Source organism: Strix aluco, chromosome 8, assembly GCF_031877795.1.
Source record: "Strix aluco isolate bStrAlu1 chromosome 8, bStrAlu1.hap1, whole genome shotgun sequence".
In the NCBI taxonomy this organism is placed as follows: Eukaryota; Metazoa; Chordata; class Aves; order Strigiformes; family Strigidae; genus Strix; species Strix aluco.
The window spans coordinates 16669848-16696645 of NC_133938.1; the positions used below are offsets into that span (position 1 = coordinate 16669848).

The 26798-nt window shown below is 42.9% G+C and overlaps 1 protein-coding gene across 2 annotated transcripts in view; it reads right to left on the reverse strand.

Annotated features, from left to right (window-relative positions):
• The window catches only part of SYDE2 (synapse defective Rho GTPase homolog 2), a 31354-nt gene extending 8003 nt beyond the window's left edge, over positions 1-23351 (reverse strand). For both annotated transcript variants that reach the window (XM_074832411.1, XM_074832412.1), the window contains exons 1-5: positions 23129-23351; positions 18837-19571; positions 8713-9812; positions 5893-6019; positions 246-427 (exon numbers count right to left, since the gene is read on the reverse strand). In XM_074832411.1, the coding sequence (XP_074688512.1) occupies positions 246-427; positions 5893-6019; positions 8713-9812; positions 18837-19571; positions 23129-23237 (2253 nt within the window). In that variant the 5' untranslated portion in view covers positions 23238-23351. The remainder of the gene's footprint in view (positions 1-245; positions 428-5892; positions 6020-8712; positions 9813-18836; positions 19572-23128) is intronic.
• Positions 23352-26798: the final 3447 nt, after the last annotated feature.

Below are 26798 nucleotides of genomic sequence, written 5' to 3' on the forward strand. Positions count from 1 at the left end.
CACAGCTTTTCATTCAGTTTCACAGAGACAATATAAAATGCAAACTAGAATAAATCCAGCAATGCAGACTCTCCGATTAACCACAGCATGGAAATATTTTCAGAGACATGGAGCATCAAAAATCCAAGTAGACCATTAAGTCAGGAAACAGGTGTGCACATTTTGACATATTTTATATGCAGCATGAAAACGTTCCTTTATTTTCTGAAGCATGCAATTTACTTGAACCTGCTAACATCACTCACCTTCTCAACGTCTGGCAGGCAATCCAGAAGAGCTGCTGTGTGCTCAGAGTCACTCGGGTCATTCTCACAACCACTTGCTGTCATTTTCAAGGGACTTTTCACCATGGCATCCAACACTGCTTCGTAGAGCTGCTTGGTTATCAGGGGGGAGGGTAGCTCTCGCAGGTAATCCTTCAGGACACCTTCACAAGAGACGCAAGAACAGTTGTCTTTAACAAGCTGCAGAATCACTTTCCAGTGATTTTGGGGAGCACTAAAGCACATCAGCTTCACCTGTCCCATGAGAAAATCCTCCGTGTCAGTGACAAATCTTGCAGTTGGGAGCGAGGGATGGGAAGACGGCAGCAAAAGGGCACAGTGAACCGTGGGTACGTGAGGGCTCCCCAGAGGGCCAGCTAAGAGGCAGCAGGTATCTCTGCAACGTCCCCACGAGGCCGGGGGCACCAGCACCCCTGTCCCTGCAGTTCTGGCAGCATCTCCAAGCCCACACAAGGCAGCTCATCGCAAACTAAGGAATGAAACCAGGGTAGGAAGATGCACTGCCTCCAGAGAAGAGAGGTGCGTGCGGGGGCTGCTGCGTGTGCAGGAGTGGGTACACCGGGCTCAGGGCGAACATCCCTCCAGGTCCCCCTCCTGATCAGGGCGAGGGAGAGGCAAGGCTCTTAGCAGTCCACCTCCTGCCCAAGGAAGGGAGCTCCTACAAACACCAAAGTCTTCAGCTTAATGACACCTCCTCCTTTATATTCGACCAGCAGTTAATTTTCCTTTTCAGTTTATTTTCAGCTATAAAATTATGAGCAAACATTCCAGTGGCACATTTGGTGAAGTACACAGCTTCTTCTCACCTACCAAAGCACAAACCACACAGATGTCCTCAAGTGGAAAACGTCAACTCCCCCCTGCCTCTGGGTACTCTGTATCCCCAGCACACCGCTCGCTTCTGCTGTGACTAATATAATTCACATCCACAGGAGACATTGGCTAAAATACCCGCGCACTGAGCTCTCCCAGTTGCAGAGACATACTGCCCTGTTTCAGAAGCTGGGAATGCTAGAGGAGAGGCTGTTCCTAGAGAATGCAACAACCAGGCAAGTGCCTCACTAACCCCTGTTCCTTCAACAGATGCAAACAAAAGAATTGAGCATTTGCATTCTTGTAAACTGGCTTTAGAGGCTGGCTGATACTTCAGTTTCAGTGGTGTTTCAGTGACTGTAAGAATTATAATTTAAAAAAACCAAAACATTAAGACATCTAACAGCAGCCCCTGGAAAGAGGATGCTATCCAGGACCAACATATCCAGTACAACTGATACAGAAAACTTGGAAGGAAACAAGCCTGCCTCCCAGCAGCTTTTATCTTCCTTAAAAAACGCATTCTGTGCCACAAAGATCTACCCATTTTAGCTAGACAGCAATTGAATTTAAATACTTAAAGAAGAAATGGTGGGTTAAAAAACTCTTTTTGAAAGCAGGTACTGTAATTAACAAAGCAGCCTGTGCTCTAAAAAGGCAAAGTTGGAAAGGTAGAAGATTTTTCAGTATGCACTCCTCACAGCCTTGTAAAATCCCAAATCACAGCAAATACCATCACACTATGCTATTTAACAAAACAACAGTTTTTATAAACTCAGTCTTTATAACCTAGCTGTAAACTGAACTGTATAACAGTAGGCTTTGTTATGAGGTCGTTTCTAAAAAAAATACAGGGAATGAAAGTTAACATTTTCCCCTTCATAGCCATGTTCACATTCAGAAGGCAAGTAAAAGTTCTACCTGTATAAATATTTGTATTTGAAAAAGAATACTGCACCTAGCAGTAATGCAGCTACTGAAGCCATACTGCACAAGCAGCGCTAACTGAAGTGGCATCACCCCCTGGAGCTGCCATCTCTCTCCGCAGCATAAGGCGTAGGGCAGCCAGGCAAAACTCCGGTCTCTGCAGACCACCACACCACGTCTGACAGCTCACTCTGTGCTTAAAATGGAAACATCTCACCAGGAATATAAAATATGCAAACAACCATCCACATATTTTCCAGAAAATATATTCCTTCTGGTGGTTTTTGTTTGTTTTAAAAAGAATATGCCACTTTTGTTACTGCTCCACTTAAGTGGCTAGTTTTTGTTTAAAAACTTACTCATATCCCTCCCTCCCTATCAAATTTTATTTCGTCCCTGGATTTTAAAGGCCTGTGTTTCATGCATGAATTAGCTGACTAAAATATTTATGAGACAAATGTGGCAGAGGCTGGTTCTGTACAACATGGGTTGGGGTATTTTCCTTTTTCCATAAGCAAAACACTAGCAAGAGATGCTGACTTTTATCAGGATCTTTGTTTCAGCTGTGCTTTTTTGGGAGGGGGAGGCTGAAATCAGAATCAGTTTACAGTAGAAAATGGTATGTCATAATCAAATCAGCTTATACTGTTGAAACACTCACAACTATCTATTAACAATCATTTAGTAGGAATTCCTGTAAGAGCATCCACAGTCATAGGACTACCACCTGCCAAAGGACTTTCTCCTGTTTAGCCCTGAATAACAGGATAGTTTGGGAGCCATGAATGCCCCTTGACCTTTCTAAATCCTTTTGCTATTCAGTCAGCTAAATTAGCCCTGTAAGAGGCTGCTGTTATTTTTTTTTCCACGAATCTATGCTTCCCGCTGCTGCTAGCCCACTAGCACATTCCCCTTGACACAACCACACACAACAAATTTAGACAGTGAGCAGAAATTGCCATCCACTTCATTAATTCCTCATTTTTCTGATGCACTGAACTGTTAACAGTATTGCATGCTTTATGCAGAGATATGAATTCACGTGGATGTGAACAGAGACGATGCAACAACATGACTACTGGTCAGTTCTGAAAACTGGCTGCACACTTCAGTCTGAGCCATGAGCACACTTGTGTGTAAGCCTGTGCCAATCCCAGGAGCATTTCTCAGTCAATATTTAATCATTAAACATTCATTCTTTAGTCTTTGGAGAGCTGTCAAAGAAAACCCACCTTTTTAATCTTTTTGAAAAGGAGTGCTACTCAAATTCAAAAAGGACACAACACAGCACCTCTCTTCAAATCAGCCAAGATTTATGCTGAGGATTCATATTTTACGGAACACATGTTTTGGCTGATAAATGCATGAATCATGTGCATCAGCCTCAGCATTGCAAATACAGCTGTAAAACATCAGGGGAAACATTCCCCCTCAACCCAGCTTCCTAAGCACATGCAAGAGACGTTTTGTGGGCTCTTTTATTCCTAGCACTAAGCATGGTGGGTACCTCAGGTCTGTCAGCAAAAATTGCAGGTTCCCCTTTCAATCCAGACTACACTGTTTACAGCAATTAGTGAGTGGGCTACACTTTGGTTAGCAGAAGTTATGGGTGTAAACACCCCTTCCCTCCCTGCTTTCCCCCAACTCACACAGGACCCCTGCACTCAGTCCTTTCAACAAAACACTAATGCAGAAACTATAGGCAACCATACAGCACAGCTGCAGGGGTACCAGGGAAAAGAATTTTTTTTTTTAAATGTCATTCCTTAAAACTATCTTTTCCTTGTAAGGAAAGCAGTGTGTAAGTAAACTCTTGCAATATAACATATATACAAAAGCATACCCAGTGGTCTTCCCACAAGACAGGCACCAAGGCTGTAGTCTTTTCACTCTTACAATACAAATTCCAGATGTAAAAAATTATCCTTCAGTAGTACAACCAAAAAAAGGGCCAGCAGGACCTGCACAGTCACCAGAAGTTCCCCATCACCAATGAGGCTTGCAGCAATGTATACTGAAAAACTGAAGTACACTTTTGTATTTAACCACCACATCATAAACTCATGATGGAAAGATCAGTCAGACTGTGCCACTGCCTTTCCAGGGCTTTGCATCAGTACCAAGCTCTCCTGCGGTTCAGACTTTGGTTTCATCCAGTTCTGGCTGGTTCTGAGTGTGCAACGTACTTGGGGAAAAATCAAAACGCTTACAAAATGTTAACAGGTTCTTTTGTATATGGATGAGAATTAAGTTTCTATACCCTTTCCCATGATACTCCCGAATTGTTTCTGCGAATACTGTTTTATCATAACGATTACTTGCAGCATGGGATTGCAATGTCATTTTTATTATTCCATTAGCCAAACGTTTACATTAACCAAATAGCAGTTTACCATTTGTCTGCTTATTATCTGCTTATTTGTCTGCAATTATCAGATGGTTTCTGCTGTTTGGCAGAAAGCAAGAGGGTTTTTTTGCCCCTTCTGAGTTGATTTATAAAAATCAGGACGAAAACAGGACTTCAATAATTTCATGGAACAATCTGATCTGAGAAGTTATCACCACTTTTTCTCATTAATTTATTTGTAAAGAGAAGAAAAGTATCCAGTTTAAAAGATCTTTTATACTATTTACTTTTACTGTACATCTCCTCTTTATAAAGAGTATATCCCATCAGAGTGAAACACAAACACAAGTTCCTGCTGCTGAGAACGCTGCTTGTGAGCAACACTGAACTCAACAGCAAAACAAGCCAAGGCACATAGGCGAACCAACTAGCTGCACATTCTCAACCAAATGTTTATTTAATCCAGTAAATGTCACTAAGTATCTTCTGATGCCACTTTGCATAATTATAAAGTGTAATGAACAAAACTCATTCCCAATACACTGAAATGAAATAAACCAGCAAACAGGGTAGAACTGTCCCATACAGCTGGATGTTGGATGTTACAGAAAGGGCTTTGGCACAGAAAATTTATACCCTGACTACTGTTGTTATATTTTCCATCCCCTGGATATGTAGGAAATGAATGCTCCCGTCTAATTTACTGGAGCAATTGGTTTAGTTGGTGATGCCTGAAATTAGATCAACTTTGGCTTACATAACAAGTATCAATAGTTATAAAACTGTTCCACTTCTAAGCAAAGTAAAAATAGTCAACAACTTCAGTTCTGCAGTGCAACTCCTGTGAAGACACACGTGAAGAGCTGATGCAGATGCAGACAGGCTTCCTAAGACCTCCTTGCTCCTGTACTCCCAGTCCCTCCCATGTTTGCCAGGAGCTTGCTGTGTGACAGCAAGTAGAGGGCCAACTCCAGCGAGCAGGAGAAAGCTGCTATTTAATTACTTTTTAACAGAAGTAATGATCAAATGAAGGCACTTTCCTGCAGCTCTAACTAGCCTGCACAAGATGATAGGAAGCGTTTCCAAAAGTGTTGCAATTTCCAGTATAGAGGGAGGACCACGGGCTGATCGAGATGGCCCTTGGATCACATGCGGTAGAACAACCAGCACAGCGGATGTGCCTGATCACAACTAAGTGGTTCAAGATCTGCTCCAACAAAAAAGAACTGCAGAGGTTTAACTGGCTCCTTTCAGGCCTCCTCTTCCCTCTATAACTGGTAGAAGTTACTGAAAGCAGCTCTGTCCCTACCTTTCTCCTTCCAAATCACTGCTGCTTCATATTTAGACATCCCCAGGGTTACTGCACCCATTCCCACCTAACCTTTAGCAATATAAAGCAGCAGTAAACAGCTTGTTAAAGGACAACAGAAAACTAGTTCAGATCACAATTTCACCTTCTAAATGGTATGTTGGGAACATGGCACAATTCCACATTAAAAGAAAAGCAAGCAAACGTATTACCTGTTATGACATTAATATCTGGGTACTGGCTTTCACAGAGAGTAACAGCCTTGCTGTCCCTCTCAAACGCCTCTCGAAGCTCTTTCTTAACCGCTGCTGAGCCACATAACCGATACAGGCCTACCACCTAGAAGCAAAAACAACAGCCCCACATCAGTCATTTTCCTGCAGAGGGGACTAATAACTGACATCATGTGTTGCCTCATAAGTGCAACAAAACCAACTGTTTGGAAATGTATGTTAAGGAAACTCAGTGCAAATGCTTAACATCAAATGGTCACATACGGTATCAAACATTTCACAAGAGACGCAGTTGGGACTGTTAGGTAGCAAGTGAGTAACGCTAATGTTTCCTGCAACCCTGAACATGCTGAGCAGTATTTTGTTGACAGAACATGAGTTTTAAATTGGAATCATTTAATGCTTGGCTTTTACGCAAACTCAGGAAACAAAGAAACACAGATGAAACATCTGTTTTCTTCTCATCCTACTTATTGAGATCACCATTATTTTTCCTAGTATAATTGTTTAATTATAGCAAATAGAACTGGAACTTCAGCAGAAAGAAATGAGGAGAAAAAGCGTTTTGAGCTTTATGTATACAAAATTACAGTATACCAAAATACAGTTATTAATCATTAGCAGAAACAGCAGTCATACAACTACCTACTAAAAATAAGAAATGCTGTAAACCATTTAAAAAAAAAATCTTTCCTACAAGATTAAGTTATATAGTAAACAAAATTTAAGTTATTTTATACCAATAACCAGAGTTTCAAGAAAATTATGAATACTCCATTATTACACCTATAACATGGTGTTTTAAAGACTACAAGATGCTTACTTCCATGGGTTTCAAATTTTATGAAAAGTTTTATGCAAAACAAGGGTTAACATGCTCAAGGCGATAGGAACGAAACCCATACCACTCTTGGACTGAATTATTAGTTAAATCATGTGCTTTCATGCACTTGAATTTTGCATTTTATCACCACTTCTCATTTTCATCAGCATCATTTATACAAAGCACTCCTATGATTTTAAGGAACTACATCTTAAACATATTCATTTTATTGTAATGAACCTTATAGGCAGCTGTACTGAGCAGTAAATGGTTAGTCCAAAACTACCACGGATTCAAAAGACAAAAAAAAAAAAAAACAAACCCAAAAACCTGACTTGGACCATGCAAATCTATGTTTGCAAACAAGAATTATTTGTTTGTCCATATGTTAATTCCTCTTTAAGTAAATGGGAAAGGAATTTGTACTCCCTTGTTCCCAAGACTAATTACGGTCTGCTATTTGCCTAAGACAATTTCTTTTAAACTTTCAAAGTTTTCTAATGCCACATCTGAAATTCAGGTGGAGATAACATGCCATGACAGTAGTCTGCAATCTATAGGAAAGTCAAAAATGTCAGACAAGCACGTGGTTAAAACAAGAAGTTAACAGTATATTTTGCATTTTTGGTTCTCCCTGTGCAAATACACAAATTAGATTTCATGCTCAAAAGCATCAGGTACATTCAGACAATTCAGATCCCAATCGCTTCATTACCAGTGTTGCCTTGATTACCCAATATCATTTGCATGACTAGGTGCTAATAAGCCCAAAATAAAATGCTGAAACCATGGGACACATACATTGGAAAGAATAAAACTTCTCTTTTCCACTGATTTGCATAATGTTAGGAGAAGTATTCACAATAAGAATCACTCAGTTGATATTAGTAGTGACTTCCAGCAAAGTAATTACACAGAAATACAATTTCTGTCTATATTTTATGACCTAGGTTATAAATAGCAGAGTTAATTTCACAACACCTGGAATTACATCCAACCTGTCAGCAATTTAAAATAGTAACAGTGGGAGGTGTGATTACTTCTCAATTTCACCTGAGCAAGAACAGGTGTAAAAGAAACCAAGGACTCACATGCTGTGGAACAGCATGCAAGAATCCTCCCACCAGTTTCAAATTAATTGCCATGGGGAACATCCAACCTTAACACTGTGCATAGTCCTTCCTAACAGACTTCTTGTCTAACATCCATAACTGGCGATTTGTTTCCATACCTCATTTCTCATACATATTTTTGTCTGTTAGGTTACATCAACCAATAAAATGTATTAGGATGAAGACACTGGGCACTGCTGCTTTACAGCATTCATCTCCTGTCCTAATTTTGAAAACCACCTGAAGAAAGGCGAGGAGCAGTGGCATGGGGAAACAACTAATTCAGCCCCTCAGGGTCTCCTCCTCATCTTACTGCTGTGTACAAAGTGATGGCAGAGACAAATCTCTGGCATGTTGGCTTGAGACTGCACGCATGCAAGTAGAGCTTTGTCAAAAGACCCGTTGTCATCACATTGTGTCACTGCACACAATGCCTCGGGTTTGGGTAGGCGGGAACATTATACTCATTTTTGCATTTAGATACACGTCCTTATGGAGTGATTCTTGTCTCAGGAATCAAGTATTTTCAAGCTCTCTTCTCAGCTCTGCTGTTTGAGGGTGACTACATGCTGGGGGCTGCAGGCTCATTTCACTGTCCCTAGTCCTAAAGCACTACTGTGAGCACCTCCTGTGAGCAAGAGTACATCTCCTATTCAAAGGCCAAGTTAGAAGCACTGATTTCAGACAGCCCTGTTACTCGTCCCACATTACAATGACTAGTGTTTGCTAAACAGGAGCAGCAAAGCAAAAAAAAGTTGACATGTAAAGGTATTAGATTTCCCCTTTCCCACCGACTGCTCACCCTCTGCAACAGCTATCCTGACACAGAAATATTAACAAAGCAGAATAAAATATTCACAGTACCTGACAGCCTCTCTTTTCAATCTCCAGAATGCATTTCTGCATCAGAAGTGGTACCATCAAGCCCGCATTTTCCTTCTCTACAACTTTTCGAGCATCTACCCCAAACATCACTGGCTCCCGATCTGCATCAAGGCCATCGAGAGAGTTCTCCCACTGCTCCATGAGCGACAGTTTGACATAAATAAGCCCCCTCGGTTCCAGTTTGACAGCCAGCTGATGCGTCTTTGTCACTCGGAAGAGAGTGGGAAGAGCCACAGTTCCATGACAACACACCCGATTTTTCCGTGGGGTGGGTTCCCAGCTGAACACCACCAGCTTTAAGTGCTGAGCGTTTTCAATTTCTATGTTGAACGTGTGGTCCATATCTAGAAATGTTGTCCTACATGTAAGTAGGGCTGTTCTTGCTTTGTTTACTGAGTCAACCTGTATTGCACAAAAGACATCTTTTGAGTCTATTCTTGGTGGTTTTAAGTCTTCAGCACCATAAAAGTGAATGCTCATGAGTCCAGAGATGTACTGAGAGCACTTGGGTTGATCAGAAAAGTTGTAGTGTCTGAAGGCATCAATATCTATTTCAGTTTTACCATTGTTACTTGGAAGGCTCTCCTTTCCCTTCCCACACTTGGTTTCATGCCCATGTTTACCTGATTTTGTTATAAGTTCAGGAGAGTCTCCATCACTGAGGTAACCACCTTTGCTGAAGGATTTGGAGTTCCTCGAGCTTTTCTTTTTGTAGGTGTGTTGCGACAACACGCTGCTGTCAAGATGGTAACGACTTATCACGTTTCTGCTGGCAGCTGTGGTTGAGTTTCCAGAAGATGGCAAAGACACTGTATGGCTTGTATCCCGGCAGCTACCTTTTGGCAGGGAAGGAGGATTATCTGAACTAGTATGGCTTGAAGCTCCCTTGACACTCAACTTCCTACTCAGCTCTGGCAGCTTTTTCATTTTCATGGAAAGCTTCCTCACGGTCCTGGGAGATTTAATTCTATCAGGGAAAGGCCAGTTGATTGATCCGCTTTTTTTCAGAGGACTGGGACTTGGAGGAGAAACCTCTGTTGAGGGTATATCAGCCTTGTGTGCAAGTACAACTCCAGACCCTTTAGAAGAAAAGAAAAGGAATAATCATTTTCAAACTGCTCAGTCACTGCAGTTCGCAGCAATGAAAAAATAAATCTTGAACTAGGGGAAACATGTTGATTTGTCATAACCTGATAAACGCAATTCATTCAGACAACCATCATTCATTCATCAGTCAGATGTTCACGAGCATTCAGAAAGCTGTGCTCTGATGACTTGTTCAGCCAAATTTGGCTGTTCATGGTCAAAAGCCAGATTTGTTCTGCTTTATGGAGATGAAAGGGCCAGAAACTACATATAAACAAACGAGCTATCTCACCCGCTGCATTCAGCTTGATCCATTTGTGCAGTATCCCCCATACAAGCAGACATGGCTGCATTCCTGGGGCACAGGTGCAACAAAACCAGTCTTAAATGGGAAAATACTGGACTATGGCAAATACACCCTTGCTTACAAAGCTGTTAACTATGTAGCCAACACATCAGCGCTGCTCACTCCTCTTAGGTCTAGAGGTAAGACACTCACCTAGTAAAGAATATGGCTCTGCTCTTGTACATGTCCCTCTATTACCCAAAGAGCCCTAAATCCCTCCTGTGTAGACACAAACAGCATCTCACACCTTTTCTTCCATTTCTCTCAGCTCCTCCTTTCCACTGCAGGATGGAGGAGGAGGAACACAATGAGGATTTACTCCTTTCAAAAGCTGCATCCTGCACTGTCTCATTCCTGCCAGCAACTTTCCACCTTTCCTGGCACAACCATCCCATGACAGGCCTTAAAGTTACACAGTTCCCAAGTGACGTCCTTGTGGGACATCACCCACCTTTCAAGGTACCAAAAAAAAAAAAAAAAAAAAATTGCAACAGCAGGCACTGATGCTCAAGAGGGAAAAAGTAAAAAAGATTCCCTTAATTTAGCAGTAAAAGACAACTGATTAAGGAACACGATCACAAAATCAGACATAAGCCAATACTGCAGTCAGGAACCTGCAGTTCACCTCATGCTCCAATACTTGAGGAAATCCAAATACCAAGTTATAGCTCAAGTTTTCCCTCACTTTCACTAGCATGAGGCCATAATGACTGTAAGAAAGGCAATGAATTTACACAAGTTAATGAAGCTCGCAAGAGGGGAACTGAGGCCAGAATGATAGATATTAATAAAATTACATGAGTACTTTCACTTAAGAGTCACTTTTCTATCCCTTAGAGAAACCAATAGTGGTTCTTGCTAGCAATAACCACCCCATTCACTCATCACTTTGCAAATTTTAGCAGCTCCTAACAGGACTCATGTAGCCTTGCCTGTGCAGACTAGGGTACTATGGAGCCCCCAAGCACACTAACCCTGTGTGGTGCAATTAGCCCAAGCAGCTCACAGAGACTCAAACACCTATATTCATCTGTCATCCCCCCTTGCTAGTCAGGGAAAGGGAGAGTTTGTTTACAGCATATAAAAAGAAAGAAAGAAGCATTGTTTTCACAAGATACTCAGCAAATCACACTTTACAGAAGTTTCTCTTACAGATTTCTCAAAGGTTTACTGCTTTAATTCTAATCACTTCAAGTCCAAATCACCATACAGCTAGTGATTTTTACAAGTTCCCTGTTGAAATTTTCACCATTTAACTATAACTTACTTTTTATACTTCACTTAGCTTAAACCGTTAAATCAAGCAATCTGGCCTTTGACCAAAATGATTTGTTGTGGTTTTGTTTTTCCCCCCCCAAAAAACCCTACAAAGACTAGTTCTAGTCCCAGCAGAAGTTTGGCTTTAATAACTTTTGCAGATAGCTGCTTAAAAGAGTATCTTTAGAAAGTTTCAGTTATGAAGAATAACGCATAGAATCTGTTTTCCAGAATGACAGAGGAAAATTCACTTAGCCCTGAATCTCATGGAAGTAGCTCCCTCACAGGGGAAGGGCTATTTCTAGCACGCCTGCTGTGCTTTTCTGGCAAGCAGCTAGTTAGAAATGTGGTGTTTGATAAAAGCGGACAAAGCCTCCCCTTGTACTGCAAATCACAGCACGGTCCCACTGGTGGGCTGGCCTGGAGTGCTCTATAGCAATCAGTGCCATACTGCAGCCCACAAACATTAATCTTCCCTTCTGTCAAAAGTCTCTGGCACAGGCTTGGAAAAGCAGGCCAGCAAATTAAACTTCCCCCCAGCTCATTAAAACTGAAGAGTCAATCTAACACTCTGACTTTTGTATCCAACTTCTCGCTGTGTTCAGCACCAAACAGTTAAAATGAAGTATGTGGCTGGAAGAAACTAACAGTGGAGTATTATGCAGGATGGTATTCCCATCAGCATTGAGCCACATGTTGTTCCACTAAAGCCAGCAATGTGCTGAGGTATGCACGCAATTTTAAAAAGTGTACATGACACAGCTCTGAACAAGCTGCAAAAGGAGCTGTAGCAGAGTTTGGTAACACTTCACTCCCCAGCTTACCCATCTGATACAGCTTTCTCACAAGGGTGCCCAGGGAACTGAGCTGCGCCTCAATCCTTTTAATAAGTTACAAGGCTGTGCTGCAAACAGGCTCCTCACTGTCCCCGTCCCTGCTTGCTCTACCACCACACATCCCATCTCAGCAGTTAAACTTTAAAAATACCCCTACAGAAGGATGGTAGGAGGAGATGAAATATCAGAGGCACCTGTCACATAAGTGACTTCAGGGCAGCAAGGGGATGGTCAGTTTTATGATGCAGGTTATATTCATGTATTTGTTTGTTTATATATATATATATATATATAAAATTTATTTATTTTTTAGAGTGAGAACACTCAACCACTGGAACAACATCCCCAGGAACATGGTAGAGTCCCCATCACTGGAATTTTTCAAGATGTGACTGGACAGGGTGCTAGGTAATCTCATCCAGGCTCTGTTTCCCACCAAAGCATAGACCAGATGATCCTCTGAGGTCCTTTCCAGCCCGGGTTGTTCTATGATATAGTATCTTTACTACATTTACCTTGGGCTTTCTGGAAGCTTTAGCAGTACGAGTAATAGAGAAAAAAAATAGCTTTTGAAAGACAACGCCATCAGAGTTGAAGTGACTTGACATCCTAAGTGACTGCTTCCATCAGCTATTTGTTCAGCTTGACTAGTAAAGCCACATTTTTACTTTGCTCAGCAATGTGGCTGCATGAAAGGATGAAGCCTTTTCATGACCAAAGAGACACAATGGGAGAGACACAAGAAGCCCACAGTGCTTCGTGAACCCAGACCCCTGCCTCCCAGCCCATCCAGCCAGGTGTCCATTGGGCAATTGCCACTGTCCCCTCGGTCGATCAGGCTGGTGCTGACAGACCGTACCCCTACACAAGGCTGCCCCAAGGGAAGAGAGGACTCAAACTATCTTAAACACTTACAACACAGCCCCTGCCAAACACCTGCAGTGATTCAGCACAGTGAAAATGCTTGTCTGACCCTGCTTAACATTGTTTACATGTGCTTGGGCACATGTATCACTGTCATACCCACTGCCAGCAACACATGCTATTTTACAGGCACATTTGATTACCCTATTATACACGTAACATTCCTCATTGCTTAAGGTAGGGCTTCTGAATTATTTTAAAGTGCCTCAGAAAACCTGTAATTTATTTCTGGTGCCTAAGTTGAGGTGACTAAGTCAGGAAACTATCAGAAAACTATCAGTTCCTTATTACAGCAAGCTATTGAAGTATCAAACAGCCACTCTCGTAACTAATGGAAAGGCCAAATTCCCACCAAACAAAACCTGATAGGTAATTTAATTTTTCCTACCATTCTCCAGACGTACTTAATAAGTACGCTACATCTAACACTGAAAGCACCTCTCTAGAATAATGGCATTAGTGTTGAAGATCTAAGCATTTCATTTTGAAAAGAGAAAAAAAATACAGCTTACACTGAGTGGTTATAACTTTCAAAACCAAAGTCTCTCTTCTGCCTACATTTTTCATGCTTTATTATTATTATTACTTCTAAGATCAACCCAAGGACTTATTGGGAAAATGTACTAAAAATGAAAAAGCAGCAAATCAAAACAGAAAAGCTCTAATATCTCAAAACTGTTCTTGTAGCAAACCATGGGTGAGTGAAAAACAGCTACTGTTTTTCTGTGCTAGATTCCACAAGAAATACTGATCTGGATCCTCAACGGACACAAATGGCACAGCTCTACTGTGTCAAAGGCTTACTCAGGTGCAGGCAAATTATAGTTCCAGACCTGTTCTGAAACAAAACTTCAGAGTAAAACTGTAAATGGCATTAAGAGAATTCATGCTATATCAAATTCAAGCAACTTCAACTGAAAAATAAGGAAAGCATCACCTCTATCCATATCAGCAATTGGGGAAAAAAAAATTTTAAAAAAAGAACATTTAAAAATTGAGATAGAATAGAATTATTTCTATGTAACAATTATCTAAATAAATGGAAAAATCTCCTCTTTTAACCTGTAAAAAAAAGTCTTTTTTTACCCCTATAAAAATTACTACTTAGGACTCAGAGACTGCATTGGTCAATCCCACATAATGCTTCAGAGTCAAGGAATGGAGAAATTATTAAAAAGGTAAAAAAAAAAAAAAAATCTAAGAACTCTGTAAAGGTAGTTTGTTTTCTTCAAATACTATGCATGCTGACATTAAGCTGTGATAAACCCATCAACGCAGGGATCACTTTTACAGGAGAAAAAGTTATAAAATAAATTGCTTTAAATAGTCCATTAATTAAAATGGGAACTGATTACAGCATAACCCAACGAGGCTCGTCCATGCCGAGAGGTGAAGGGCTGACCACTGCCTGCTCTTCAGCACTGCAGCGATCCTCTGAGCATCCTTGACAGCAGTATCTCATTAGAGAGGAAGAAGCACGCGTGACAGCACTTTAGATCTCTGACCAGACTGAAAGAGTTCAGTATCTACAACCAAGATGAGTTTATTGCAGATATTTTAGACATCATCAATTCTGCGATGCACGTAAACCACAACTGGCCCTACTCAGACACTAGTGGCGCACCAAAACGCAAGCGGCAGCACCGTGGCTGATGCCAAGCACCATCTGTTTGGGCTGCTCTCACTAAGATCTCCCCTCGCTGTGTCTTTCGTGGCATGAAGAGCAGCTTTGCCCCCATTTCCCCAGTCAGAGGATATAAACAGTTAGTTGGCACAAATCAGAAACTGGAAAAAGCAATAGCTATTTTAAATTAACTGCTTTCACTCCACAGCTGCTACATCCTTCTGCCTCTTTCACCAGCAGGTCTTTATGGCATTGCCACCCCATGGATCAAAGACATATGCATGAATAAGTCCTTGACCTTCAAAAGCATGTGCACAAACTCCCCAAAAGCCCACCAGCAAACTGGCTTCAACTCTGCAGAAGGAGGGAGCAGAGACCTTTCTGCTGCGCAGCAAAACATTTTGGTACCTCAAACATTATGCAAATATTTTGCATGAATGCTTTTCTGCCTCATGAAACCAAAGCTCTTATCACTTGGAAAATTAAATCACAAAGCATCTTCCACCTGGAAAAAAAAATAAAAATCAAGCAAATAGTATTTGCAACACATGGAAGGAAACTGGTAGATAGGATTTGCTGTCTGGTATACTCTATGTATATTGCTGGAAGCTTATTTGCAACATCTAAGCATGCAAAATATTTGCCTGCATTGGCCCCAAAAGATGTATTTGGAAACCAGGACAGTGGTCATGGTCTAAGTGGAGAAAGAGCACTGTAGCTTTAATATGATTTAAGGCATATATTGGGGGTAATTGGGAATATGGTATCAACCTCCACTTCCTACAACGTGGAAAAGAAATCTGTTTACGGTGATTCCTACCAGGATTTCCCACCCAGACTGTTAACACACATACATTTTCAGTAGCAAAAGCACAGTCCTGATCCTGGCATCCTACAATGCGCAGGCCCTACCAGAATGTCTCTGAGATACAGACACACATGAGATGATTCCACTGATAAGGTGGACACTAATCCCAACAGTAATCCTCCCCAAAAGCAAAAATATTACAAATTCTTTGGAAGGCACTATCCAGAGCTCCACAATATAAACCTATTGCAGGAGTCGATATTATAAGGGGATGTACTTCTTCAACATTCTGCAGGTGATACACACATCTATAAAAACATATAATTAAGAGTTCAATCCTAAACAGCCGTAAAAAAGTTTACTTTAACACTTTATGTATGCAGAAAACTATATATAGAATTTTTCATATTGCATTTAAAACAAAAAATATTCCTGTTTTCCAATCATAACCATTTTGCCTGTTCAAGAAGACATCAGATTAAAAACAGCCTCCAGGGTCCTTTCCACTTAAAACTCTTCTCCCACAAATCTAAATTGAGCTGGCACTGCATTTCTACATTACTAACTCGGAACCAATTTATCTTCTTACTCTTACCTTTTCTCTACTTGTTATAAACAAAATACATTAATTATTTTCCCAAGCTCTGCTATAGGGGTGCCTTATTAAAAATAAGTTTCTTTTTAAAAGCCAGCATGGCTAGATTTATTTGCTAAGGAATTACCTGACAAATCCTATTAACATAAATGGCATTTATTGGTAGAAAGTAACCAGATTAACACCAAGAACTAATAGTGTAAATTAAGACTATGGGGCAAATTAGCACCCCCACAAATATGATTCATTTTATTGATAACATTTACAGGAAATACCTATTTAACTCCCAACAACTGAATTCTATCATTTATTTTTTCTTAATCTTCTGTCTAATAAAGAGTCTCTCAAAAAAATTACAAAAAGAATCCACAATCATCATCTCTCTACAAAGTTGGAAGTCCAAATAAGGCAGCAACGTTTAAAGTTTTAAAGGTAAAATTGATTGTTATCCAAAGAAAACAGCAAATGACAAAATGAATAACTATGTATTTGGTTGGCTTTTATAGTGTCCCATTTTCTTCTGTCTATACTTCTCAAAATCTAATACTTTAGACTCTAATACTAACCAATATTGACACATATCAATAAGGTAAGCAGACTTTTATAAAATCCTATCAATAAGGTAAGCGGACTTCTCCCCAAAGGAGTAATTGCTTATCTGTCAGGAGTTAATACTTAATGTACTCAGCTCTCTAAGAATATAGACATCTACTTCATAGCAGTTGTATAATTCAAACAAGGTCCTAACACAAATAAAGTTAAATTGGCCATGTTGCCTTTCATGCAGTAATTTTGCATGGATGAGCTGTCATTTTAAATTCAACTGAATATAACTGCAGATACCTTAACTGGATTAAAAAGAAGAACTAAGCCACTTCTCCATAATAAAGCCAATTACTGAGCAGCAGGGATCCACTTCATCATCAATTAATCTATTCAATGTGATCAGTATTCAATACATGCGAAAGAGTGCTGAATTTAAAGTACCTTAATTAACACAATGCATAACAAATCAATCAGGGGAAATTCATAACACTCCTCCTGGTTTCACGAGACACTTTAAAAGGGCAATTTTGCTTTCAGATATGTTTCTTCAGTAGGAAAACAATTTTTACTTTTTTCTTCTTACACAAACGATTTTTTTTTTTTTTAAGAAATAGTCACCTATATATTGAGAGATTAACCACTTAAATGGGGGTCAAACAGTTTGCAGGACACACACAGAGCTTTCCTAAATAACCATGCTTACTGACCTCTCCAAAGCACCTAGAGCTCCAACATAGGCAAAAATCTACCTAAAAACATGGTATTTCATCTATCTTGCAAGCAAATACAACCAGTCTAAGTAATTAATGCAGCTATGAAGTGAGCTATTTCTAAATAAATGCCCGATAACTTTAACACACTTTGCAACTTAAAATATGCTTGTATCTGCAGCATTTCCACTAAAAGAACAAAACGTGAGCTCCCAGAGAGAAGACCGAGTATTTTTTCTTCTGCTCTTTACAGCAGTTGCTTTGGTGCCTACAGAAACAAGCCCCGTTCCCAGAAGCAACCTTTGTGCTGGGAATGTGGGCACAGCAGCTCCCGGCACACAGGGCTGCGGGGCCAGAAGCCAGCTGGGACAAAGGGGCTGGACGGGGGCAACTGGGATGGGGAAGGCTCCTCCGGAGGGCAATGCACACCTGGGCTCCGAGGCCGGTGTTCCAGGTCCTCTCAGCTGAGCCGGGCAAAAATACATGCTCTTAAATGTCAGTGCAAAGCAAGCGTGAACTGCCTCCAAAAGGGGAACCTGGAATTCCCTGTCTTCTGAACTTTATGCTGTTTCTAACTCTCAACAGGATACTAGAGTTAAGGTCAAAATAATATAAGACACACCAGTAATTAAAAATAATACCTTTTTGGAAAGAGTTGGGATTTTTTTCTGCTTACTTTTGTTTGGTGTGGTTTTATTTTTGTTTGGATTTTTTTAACAGACTGGCAAAAATCTTTAATGAAATGCTGAATTCACACACTAATGGAATTATGGAAATGAGACTATCAAACACTCAGCCAAAGATAACAAGGAACAAAGAGGCTGGCTTCTGAAAGTGAAAACCACTCCTCTCCAGTCTATTAGATTAGCCTGAGACAGTCAACAAGACAGTAATTACAGAAAGCAATGTGATGAATAGCGTTTATATGGTCTTCCAAAAAGTCTTTATTAAAAAGTCCCAGACAGCAAGTTAAAGAAACTTCTGCAGACATTAAGTAGCTTCGAGGCTGGAATCCAAGGCCAGGGCTAGACACTAGCTAACAAAGGAAATTCAGCCTGTCCTCACATTACCAGGCTTTAGCAAGCTCCCTTTGTAAAACCTTTGTCTTCAGCAAGGTGGGGGCCAAAGAGCACAGAGGACAACCACACCTGGACACGCCATGAACAAACTGAGAAACGACTGTGCAGCTCTACATTTAGTAGGGATCAGTCTCACAGTTTGAGTAATTTTTTATGAACTTGACATGCATTTCCACCGGAAATTTGCTTGATAAAGATAAAAGGAGAAAGAGAAAAGAAACACATAAGAAGGTTTATAATTCCTCGAAAAGAAAACAGCGGATATAACACTTATGTTCCTGAACCCTCTTACCTGTTGAAGGGCACTTAAAGGCAGGATTGTCCTCTACTGCTGGCACACCGGGAGCCTTGCAGGCAAACCTCTGCCAGTGCTGCTGCAGGTGCTCCCCGGGATGCACGGCATCGGCCTGACTCGCTTCGCTGGGCTGAGCCATCCGACTGTTCCCCGTGCTCTCCATGGAGCGTGGGGGGCCCTCGTGGGGACCTGTGGCCACCCCAGAGTCACCCCCAGGGGGGGGGTTGTACCGAACCGCTGGGGAGCCCACAGCAACAGGGCAATGCACAGCAGAAGGGCGGACCCTCGGCAAGTCGGGCTCATCATCTTCAGGGATCGGGTTGTACCATATTTCTCCTTCATCATCCGCGTCATTATCCTCGCCGAAGTCCAAAGCAGCGCTCCTCAGCGTGGCAGGGCTTGTGGTGCTCGGCAGGGCACCGACGGGAGCACAGCTTCGTGTGGGGCGCTCCTGCCCCACCGGGGATGTGGAAGGAGCCTGCTGCACTGCAGGTTCAGGCAGCAGGATGGGAGATTTGGGTACTGGGATAACAGCCCCGTGTGTTTCCTTACAGGCGTTTTCTTCTCCCAGGGGAGGAGGACGAGGTCGGTGCGTGCTCTGCTGCAGCCAGCTACGTTTCTTAGAAACGGTAATGCTGTTCATCTGCGGCCTGTGCTCGGCGACCTCGCTGGCCTGGGGGGACTTGGGCTCCTTCCTGCTTCTCGAAGCTATGTAAACATTTTCTATTAAATCTGTCCCCAGAAAGAAAGGCAAAAAGAGAGGGAAAAACAAGTGTTTAGAATATTTTGCTTCTGACAGATGAACACATATGCTGTCGTATCACGCTTGTGTTAGACCTCATCCAAAAGAACAAAAGATAAGTTGATGTGACCATAAAATTAGATTTCAGTCTGTCAAAGCAGAATGTGCACATAATTGATGAAGAGTCAGGCTTGTTTGGCTGTATTTTTGACACCATGTAATTTAGATAAATGGCAGTGAGATAGCTCTGCTGAAAGGTCACACATACTTACATAGAAATGGCTGCTATTTTTCTGCCAAGTTCAGGTACAGTTGATTTGAAAAGTTGCTACATAGTATTTCTCCAGTTCACTTACGCCAATGAAGAGATAGCCCCTGCTTTTGGTGTAGTGTACTGCTTAAATGGCTACAAAAATGCCACAGATTCACGTCTAGATTTATATATAAATAAAGATGAGGATATCTCTTGCACAAAACCCTCCAGAAAGCACTGTTCTTACCAGCTTTATCCTATAACTAAGACAGAAGCATCCCTTGATTTGTGGGGAATAGAACAAAACACACCATCATGAAAAGAAGCAAGAAATGTAGAAAAGCTTTTACACCACAAAAATTTCACGCAACACCTAATCAAATTCCACTGACTGCTCCCAAAACTTGACAGAATTTCTTTAAAGCAATTTGGCTGTTGCCAAATTTAATTATGCATTGAAAAAGCCACTTGCACCTGAGCCCCTTGTCAGAGCACATCCAAGCAGCGCACTCCGCAGCAGTGCCATCCCCCCCCGGCAGGCTGCAGGGCACCACAGCAGCACATCCCGTCTGGGGAGGCGGGACCACGCAAGGAGTGAGCACCTCACCCCTGAGCACGCACCGGCCCCTTCGCTAGCACTGGCAGGAAAGCTGCAAATACATCCAAATTATAATCAAGGAATGGAGGTCAGATAACCCTCACGCTCCTCTGCAGAGGATGACAACCCAGACAGGGTTTGCTCAGCCACTAAGACTGAACAGGGACAACTTGATTCTCCTAAAACAGACAACTTGCTTTCATGTGGAGCCTTCTGCAACTGGAAATTCTGGATGGGAGCAGCTATTTGATACTGCTTGAACATTATTCTCAGCAAAAAATAATTTACACACCAATAATGGATGACAAAATGCAGAGACAAATGAAGAACTCGAGCAGCATCTCTGTAAATCCAGCTAAGTTCACCATAGACAGGAAAAAGATTGTCACTTGAACACCTTCCCTTCAACCCTCTTTTTAGGTTTGTACACTAATAACAGAAGAGATCCTTGATAAGAGCTGAAACACCATTTATTTGATGAAAGATTCATCATTTGGTGATTTTTTTTTTTTAAAGTGAAGTTTACTTGTTTAGCTAAACTGCAATATGAACACTGCTTGTGATTTGAAGAATTAACCTGGTTCAAAGAATTAACAAAATTAACTGTGTTCATTTTGAAGCTAGTGCACATCTCCACTGAAGTCCTTTGCTACACTGGGGTCTAAGTCAATCAATTAGCAGAATCTGAGGAAAATGTGAAAACAGGGCTGAGGATGCAGATCTCTGGCAAAGTTCCAGTGAGTTGGCAGCAACCATATTCCTTCCCCCACCCATAGCCTCAAATGGAAGCGTGCCATTGTAAAGGTTCCCCTTTACACATTTTCACTACTATTTCAAGTAAGAACTAGCCAAAAGGATGGGGAACTAATCTGCAGTTGGCATAGGGCTATGCCTACATTTCCAAGAAGTCGGTTTGGATCGGGGATTTCTTGGGCGGGCATCCTCCTGCTGGTGATGACTACCTCAAAGCCCTCCACCTCTGCACGGACAGCCCAAGGAGCGGTCCCTGCTCCAGTGACATAAATAGATGGAGCATTCGAGAGCTGTATTTCCACAAACAAAAATAACTGCTACTTCCTGTCTCACTGGAGAAGTGCAGGCCCTTCCATGCTGGTTAAGAACGCCTACAATTCCCAAAACAGCAGGCTCCTAAAAAGCAGAGTGTGCCTAAATATACACCCAGTGACACATCTGGCATCAGCCTCAGGCTGCCCTTCAGTCCCAGTGGCAGCAAACGCGCAGAGCAGACTCAACGGTTTTCAACATCTATCCAGGTATCTCAGTAACACACCATCTGCAAAAGCTTACCGCAGAAACATTAATAATCAAGTAGCTCCAGCATACTCCAACAACCCCACTGCTTGCAGAGACACGCCACCTATCACACATATTCAAAACTAACCCTTCTCTGTCTCCGAATTAGCCAACATGCTGCCAGAGGTCATTGATGGTAAATGTTCTCTGAATCTCATCCAAACGATACACTTACATGTACATCTTCCAGCTGCAGTTTCTGCAACGGATAGCAGTATTTGCAAGCACTGCTTCCCCTTTATTCGAACTTGGCCCTGATCCTGAAAGCCCTTATGCCTGCGTTTATTTTAGCAACAAACTGTTTCACATGCAAGTATCTGCACAACCCGTGGTTCAGTGTCACAGAGCAAGTTTTCAATGTCGTTAGCTGTTATAGTAACTAGTCAATTTTAAATAAATACAAAGCTTTCAGAGATACACATCAGGCACGTACTTTTTGTTCTAGAGCAAAGCCCTTCAGAATAACACTGCCAACTCTCTACTAGTACTTTAAATATACCTAATATATGCTCAAAACTAGACCAGGCCTCCACACAAATACAGACACGACAATGGTTCCTTCTCAAAATACTTCAATATGGTGTTTAAGGAAAAAAAAAAAAGGGGGAAGAAAAAAGTCAGGTGTTCCCTTCAACTTCCACTTTATCTACAAAAAAATAAAATAGTATTTAAAGTTAAGCCATTATGGTAATGACACATGTATGCTCAGAAACCAAAGCTTCAATGTTTCAGCTCAACTGAGGTCAAAATTGAAATCCTGCCTACTACGTAGGCATATAAAATATTTCAACATGACACTGTGCATTGCTTTTCAGATTGCAATGAAGAGGGGAATGGCTTTTTCCAGCCTCTCCATATATGGATCAAAAAATTCATAGTTCTTCTGGCTACTACTTAAACACATTTTCTTCCACTAAGTTGCTTAGTAAAACTATAAAAATATAATAATTATGTATTTAAATTAAACAAGAGCAAGACTAAAAATGTATTTGTAAGTTTTTAAGTGCATCTTTAAGAAAAAAAACCCATAACCAAAAACCGGTCATATGATGAGAAAACGTGCGGGGATTCACACAAAGTAGCGGTCTAAATTCAAGAACCTCTTATTTTAATGACGAATTCTCATTCCCGGGAGGAAGAGCAATTACCGAGGTGAAGATGCTACCGCTGAGGACCGATTCGGGAGCTGAATCCAAGACCGGCCCCGGCCCGCTCCCTCCCGCGGCGCACCCCGGGCACCCACGGGGCCCCTCGCCCCCCTCGCCCGGCGGGGAACCGCCCGCCCGCCCGCCGCCGTCCCGGCGCTGCCCGCCGCCTCGCCCGGCAGGTGGAGGTGCGGCCGGTCCCGGCGGCCGGAGCCCGGCCCGCCCGCAGCCACTCACCCTGCGGGGCGCAGAGCCCGCCGTGGCGGTGCCCGGCGCCCGCCGCCGCCCCGCGCTGGGACCTCCTGCCCCGCAGCTTGGAGAGCGTCCTGCGGAGCGGGTCGGCCATGACCTGGGTGCCGCCGCCTTCAGCGGGCGCCGCGCCCCGGCCGGCGGGAGCCGGCAGCCCCCGTGCGCGGCGGCGGCGGCAGCCCCGGGCCGCGCTGCCCCATGGCGGCGTGGCTCCGCGCGCCCGGCCCCGGCTCCGCCGCGCGCATACTTGGCATAGCTGCGCGGGGTGAGAGGGCGCCCCACAGTGCGCATGCCCGCCCCGCGCGGGGGGCGCCGCCCGCCCCGCCCCGCCCGCCGCTCCCCGCGGGGCAGCGGGGGACAGCGCCGCGCCGCCGGGGCCCCGGAGGCGGCGGGGGGGGGGCGGCCGGGAAGCCGGTCCCGACGGCAAAAGGCGAGCGGGACCGCCGGTGCCTGCCGGAGCTGCCCGGGCTGCCGCAGGTGGGCGGCCGGCCCCGCCCGGCTCCCGTCCTGCTCGGGCACGGGCTCCCCGTCGGCACCCCGAGTTGTACTCGGAGTGTGTGTCGCTGCAGCTCGGAGTATCGTCTGCATTTGGCATTTCTTTCCAAAGACCAAAGGATTCACAGCATATTTGAAATACTTCTTTTCCCTTGATGTTATTTTTTTTTCCCCAAAGAAACAAATCTGTAAGCTCCAAACTTACCTTTCCCCCTGGGCTCAGGCCGTGCATGAGGCAGTTGTTGCTTCCCGGCAGGTTCGAGGCAGTTCAGCTGCAGTCCTGGCAGCGGGGAACAGCATCTCGCCCTCTTGAAAAGCCTTTGCACGCTCCTCAGCAGAGCAGCGCCAGCGAGGCGGGGATGAAGTTGGCCTTGCTGTTAGTAGCCTTTAGTATTCCAGCCAAAATGCCACATAGGTAGGAGACAAACGGCATTAGGACAGACCAAATAATGTACTGAGGCTGCTGAAGTGGGCAAAAATTTGGTTTTGGTGTGTGTGTGTTGCTCAGCTACGTCGTGCATTAGTTCCATTAGCAAGCGCTTCGAAACCCATCTCGGGAAATGACATGTCATTGATTTTTTACCCAGATAAAGTACTGAGACAGCTTTCATTGGTTAACATCTACGTGGGTCTAGATCTGCATTTCACTTCATTATAAACAGCTTCAGGAATTAGTTTGCAGCTTTTTTTATGACATTTCTTACAAACGATCTGCGATACACCTATCAGGTGGTGGGTGAAAGCGGCAGAGCCATCACCACCCTCGACCCGTTGCCGGTGGGTTGGATGCCACCTCCCCGCGGGAGGCAGCCGGGAGCAGGCAGGCATTCCAGCCACTCCACTGCCTCCGTACGTAACAAACCCCCAAATACTGGGCCAAACAAAGCACTCATTTGGCTCTGGAGAAAACAACTGCAGCTCATGAACATCACACATATTCAGATTTCCTCTCTTACCAGATTGGGGGGGTGGGTGTGTGTGTAATAATTTCATCATTTGAAACTAAATCTTCCTGAAGAACAAAGTGAGATTAAAATTTTGAATCTTTATGGGTGAGACACCAACAGTAGTTAACCCAGTAATACCTGTATTTCTACAATGTAAAAAAACCCATTACAGAGTAGTCATGATTTCTCTTTATCTAAAATCTCACCATAGTTATCATACGTCACATTGCAACAACTTGAAATGCCATTTTGCCATCCTGTCTTTTGAAACCATTTACATTCCTTTAAATAAACATATTGGGAAAGATCTGTGTGCTAGTCTCAGAGCAAGACATAAAATCATTCCAGAATGCCTTTGGTTGGGAAAAATCACAGACAAGACGGTGGTGGCTGGGACAGTCCCAATGCTCACTGCTGTGCAGGTGAGGAACTGCGAGTCCCAAAGGGTCTGCGTGGCCTCTGTCCCTGCGGGGGTCAGACCCTGCCCCTCTGACAGCCACGTCCCAGTGCCCACAGGCTGGGTTAGGAACATCTTGCCAGCATCTCTGGCAAAGTAGCATGCAAGAAACGCATAAAAACAAAACTATTAGTGCTTTTCTGACAGTGCATTCACTGTGCACAATTAATGTATCTGTCTCCAGCAGATTAATTCACAATTACATTTTCTTCATTACCTATGGGCCCAAGTAAAGGAAAAGCCCAATGCCACCCCCTCTAACCTGATCTTATCTCATTCCCAACAAAAACTTTGATGTCTAGGCTGGAATCAGTACATAAAATTAAACCTTTTACTATACCTTCCAGAACTGTGGTCCTGATCTGCAAGGATCCAGTCAAAGAAGGGTATAAACATATTTGATGCCATTTTTTTTGATCATCTCATAGTCAGGTGCTGAAACAAGTTGCCCTGAAAAGCTGTAGGAACTCCATCCTCTAGACACTGAGAACTTGGCTGGCCCTGGCCAAGCTCACCTGTGCGGCTCCTGCTCTGCACTGGGGCTGACCAGAGGGCCTCCAGAGGTCCCGTCCAACCTAAATTACTCTCCCAACTCTAAACCTTTCCTCGTACCACAGCTGCCATCCTCCCTAGCTGAGATATGGCTTGGATAGAAGGAATGAAGTCAAGCCAAGCAGAACATCAGTGACAAAATCCCTGGTAAAATTCTGCATGGGCACCACAGCTCCACTGCACTGACCTTACTGATGCTATCAGGAGGTTAGCTGTGCCACCAGCAAATGCATGCCTGAAGCAAAGGGAATGCATGTGAAGTCTGGAAGAGAGGCTCTGACCCATTAAAAAAACAGTGAAAAGATTCAAAACAGGTAGCAGATGAACTCCGGGCTTTTTCTGCAAGAAAAAGTTGTTGCAACCATTTCAAACTGAGCAAACAAAAGAAGTCCACGTCTGCCTTGACTGTCATCTTCACACCTGCAATTTCCCACCTGTTGTAATGGGAAATCAGATTCCTCCTGTCTGCCTGTGCCTTAGATTGTCTGAATTCGTTCCCTAGTGATTAACAACTTACTGCATTTAAAGTAACTGTATGTAACTTTTAACAAGTTCCTCTTATTTAGGTGGCATTTTTGGAAATTTTCGTTACTTGGATATTTCCTTTTAGCAATTAAAACAATATTAGTAGAAAGTAGGTACTAGCCAGAGTAAGGACCAAATCCTGCAAAGAACTGGAGTACTGATGTTTGGTGCACAGTACTGCCTTCTCCCATGAGTATTAGCTATGGAAGCAAAAGAAAATTCAACATCATTGTGTTTTCTGTGCTGCTTCACACAGTATTTTTTTCATGTTCTGTATGGTTTTAAATGTTAGTTTAAGCATTTAGATTATTCCTCTATGCAATAGGCACACAGGAAATAGCTTGGTGAAAAGCTGCCAATAGTGGAGTCTATAAACACAGTTTGATCTGTATCTTAGAAAATTGTTTCCATTCCAAACTGTGGTTACAAAGCACTTTTTCTTGTTGGCAGCTGGATTTTTTTAAATCCCTATGCATCCTGTATTTGCCCAACAGAGTTGGCATTGATCACACACAAAAAAAAAAAACCACCCAACCCTGCAGATAAAATAACATTAAGGATCTGGCTGGAACTAACTTGAGCCAGTGGAGTAAGAGTCAAAGCTGAGCTTTTGTTTTCAGCTCAGCCTGTTTTGTTCAGGAGCTGTAAAGCAGACAGTGCTGAATGTGAGTCCTTTTACTCA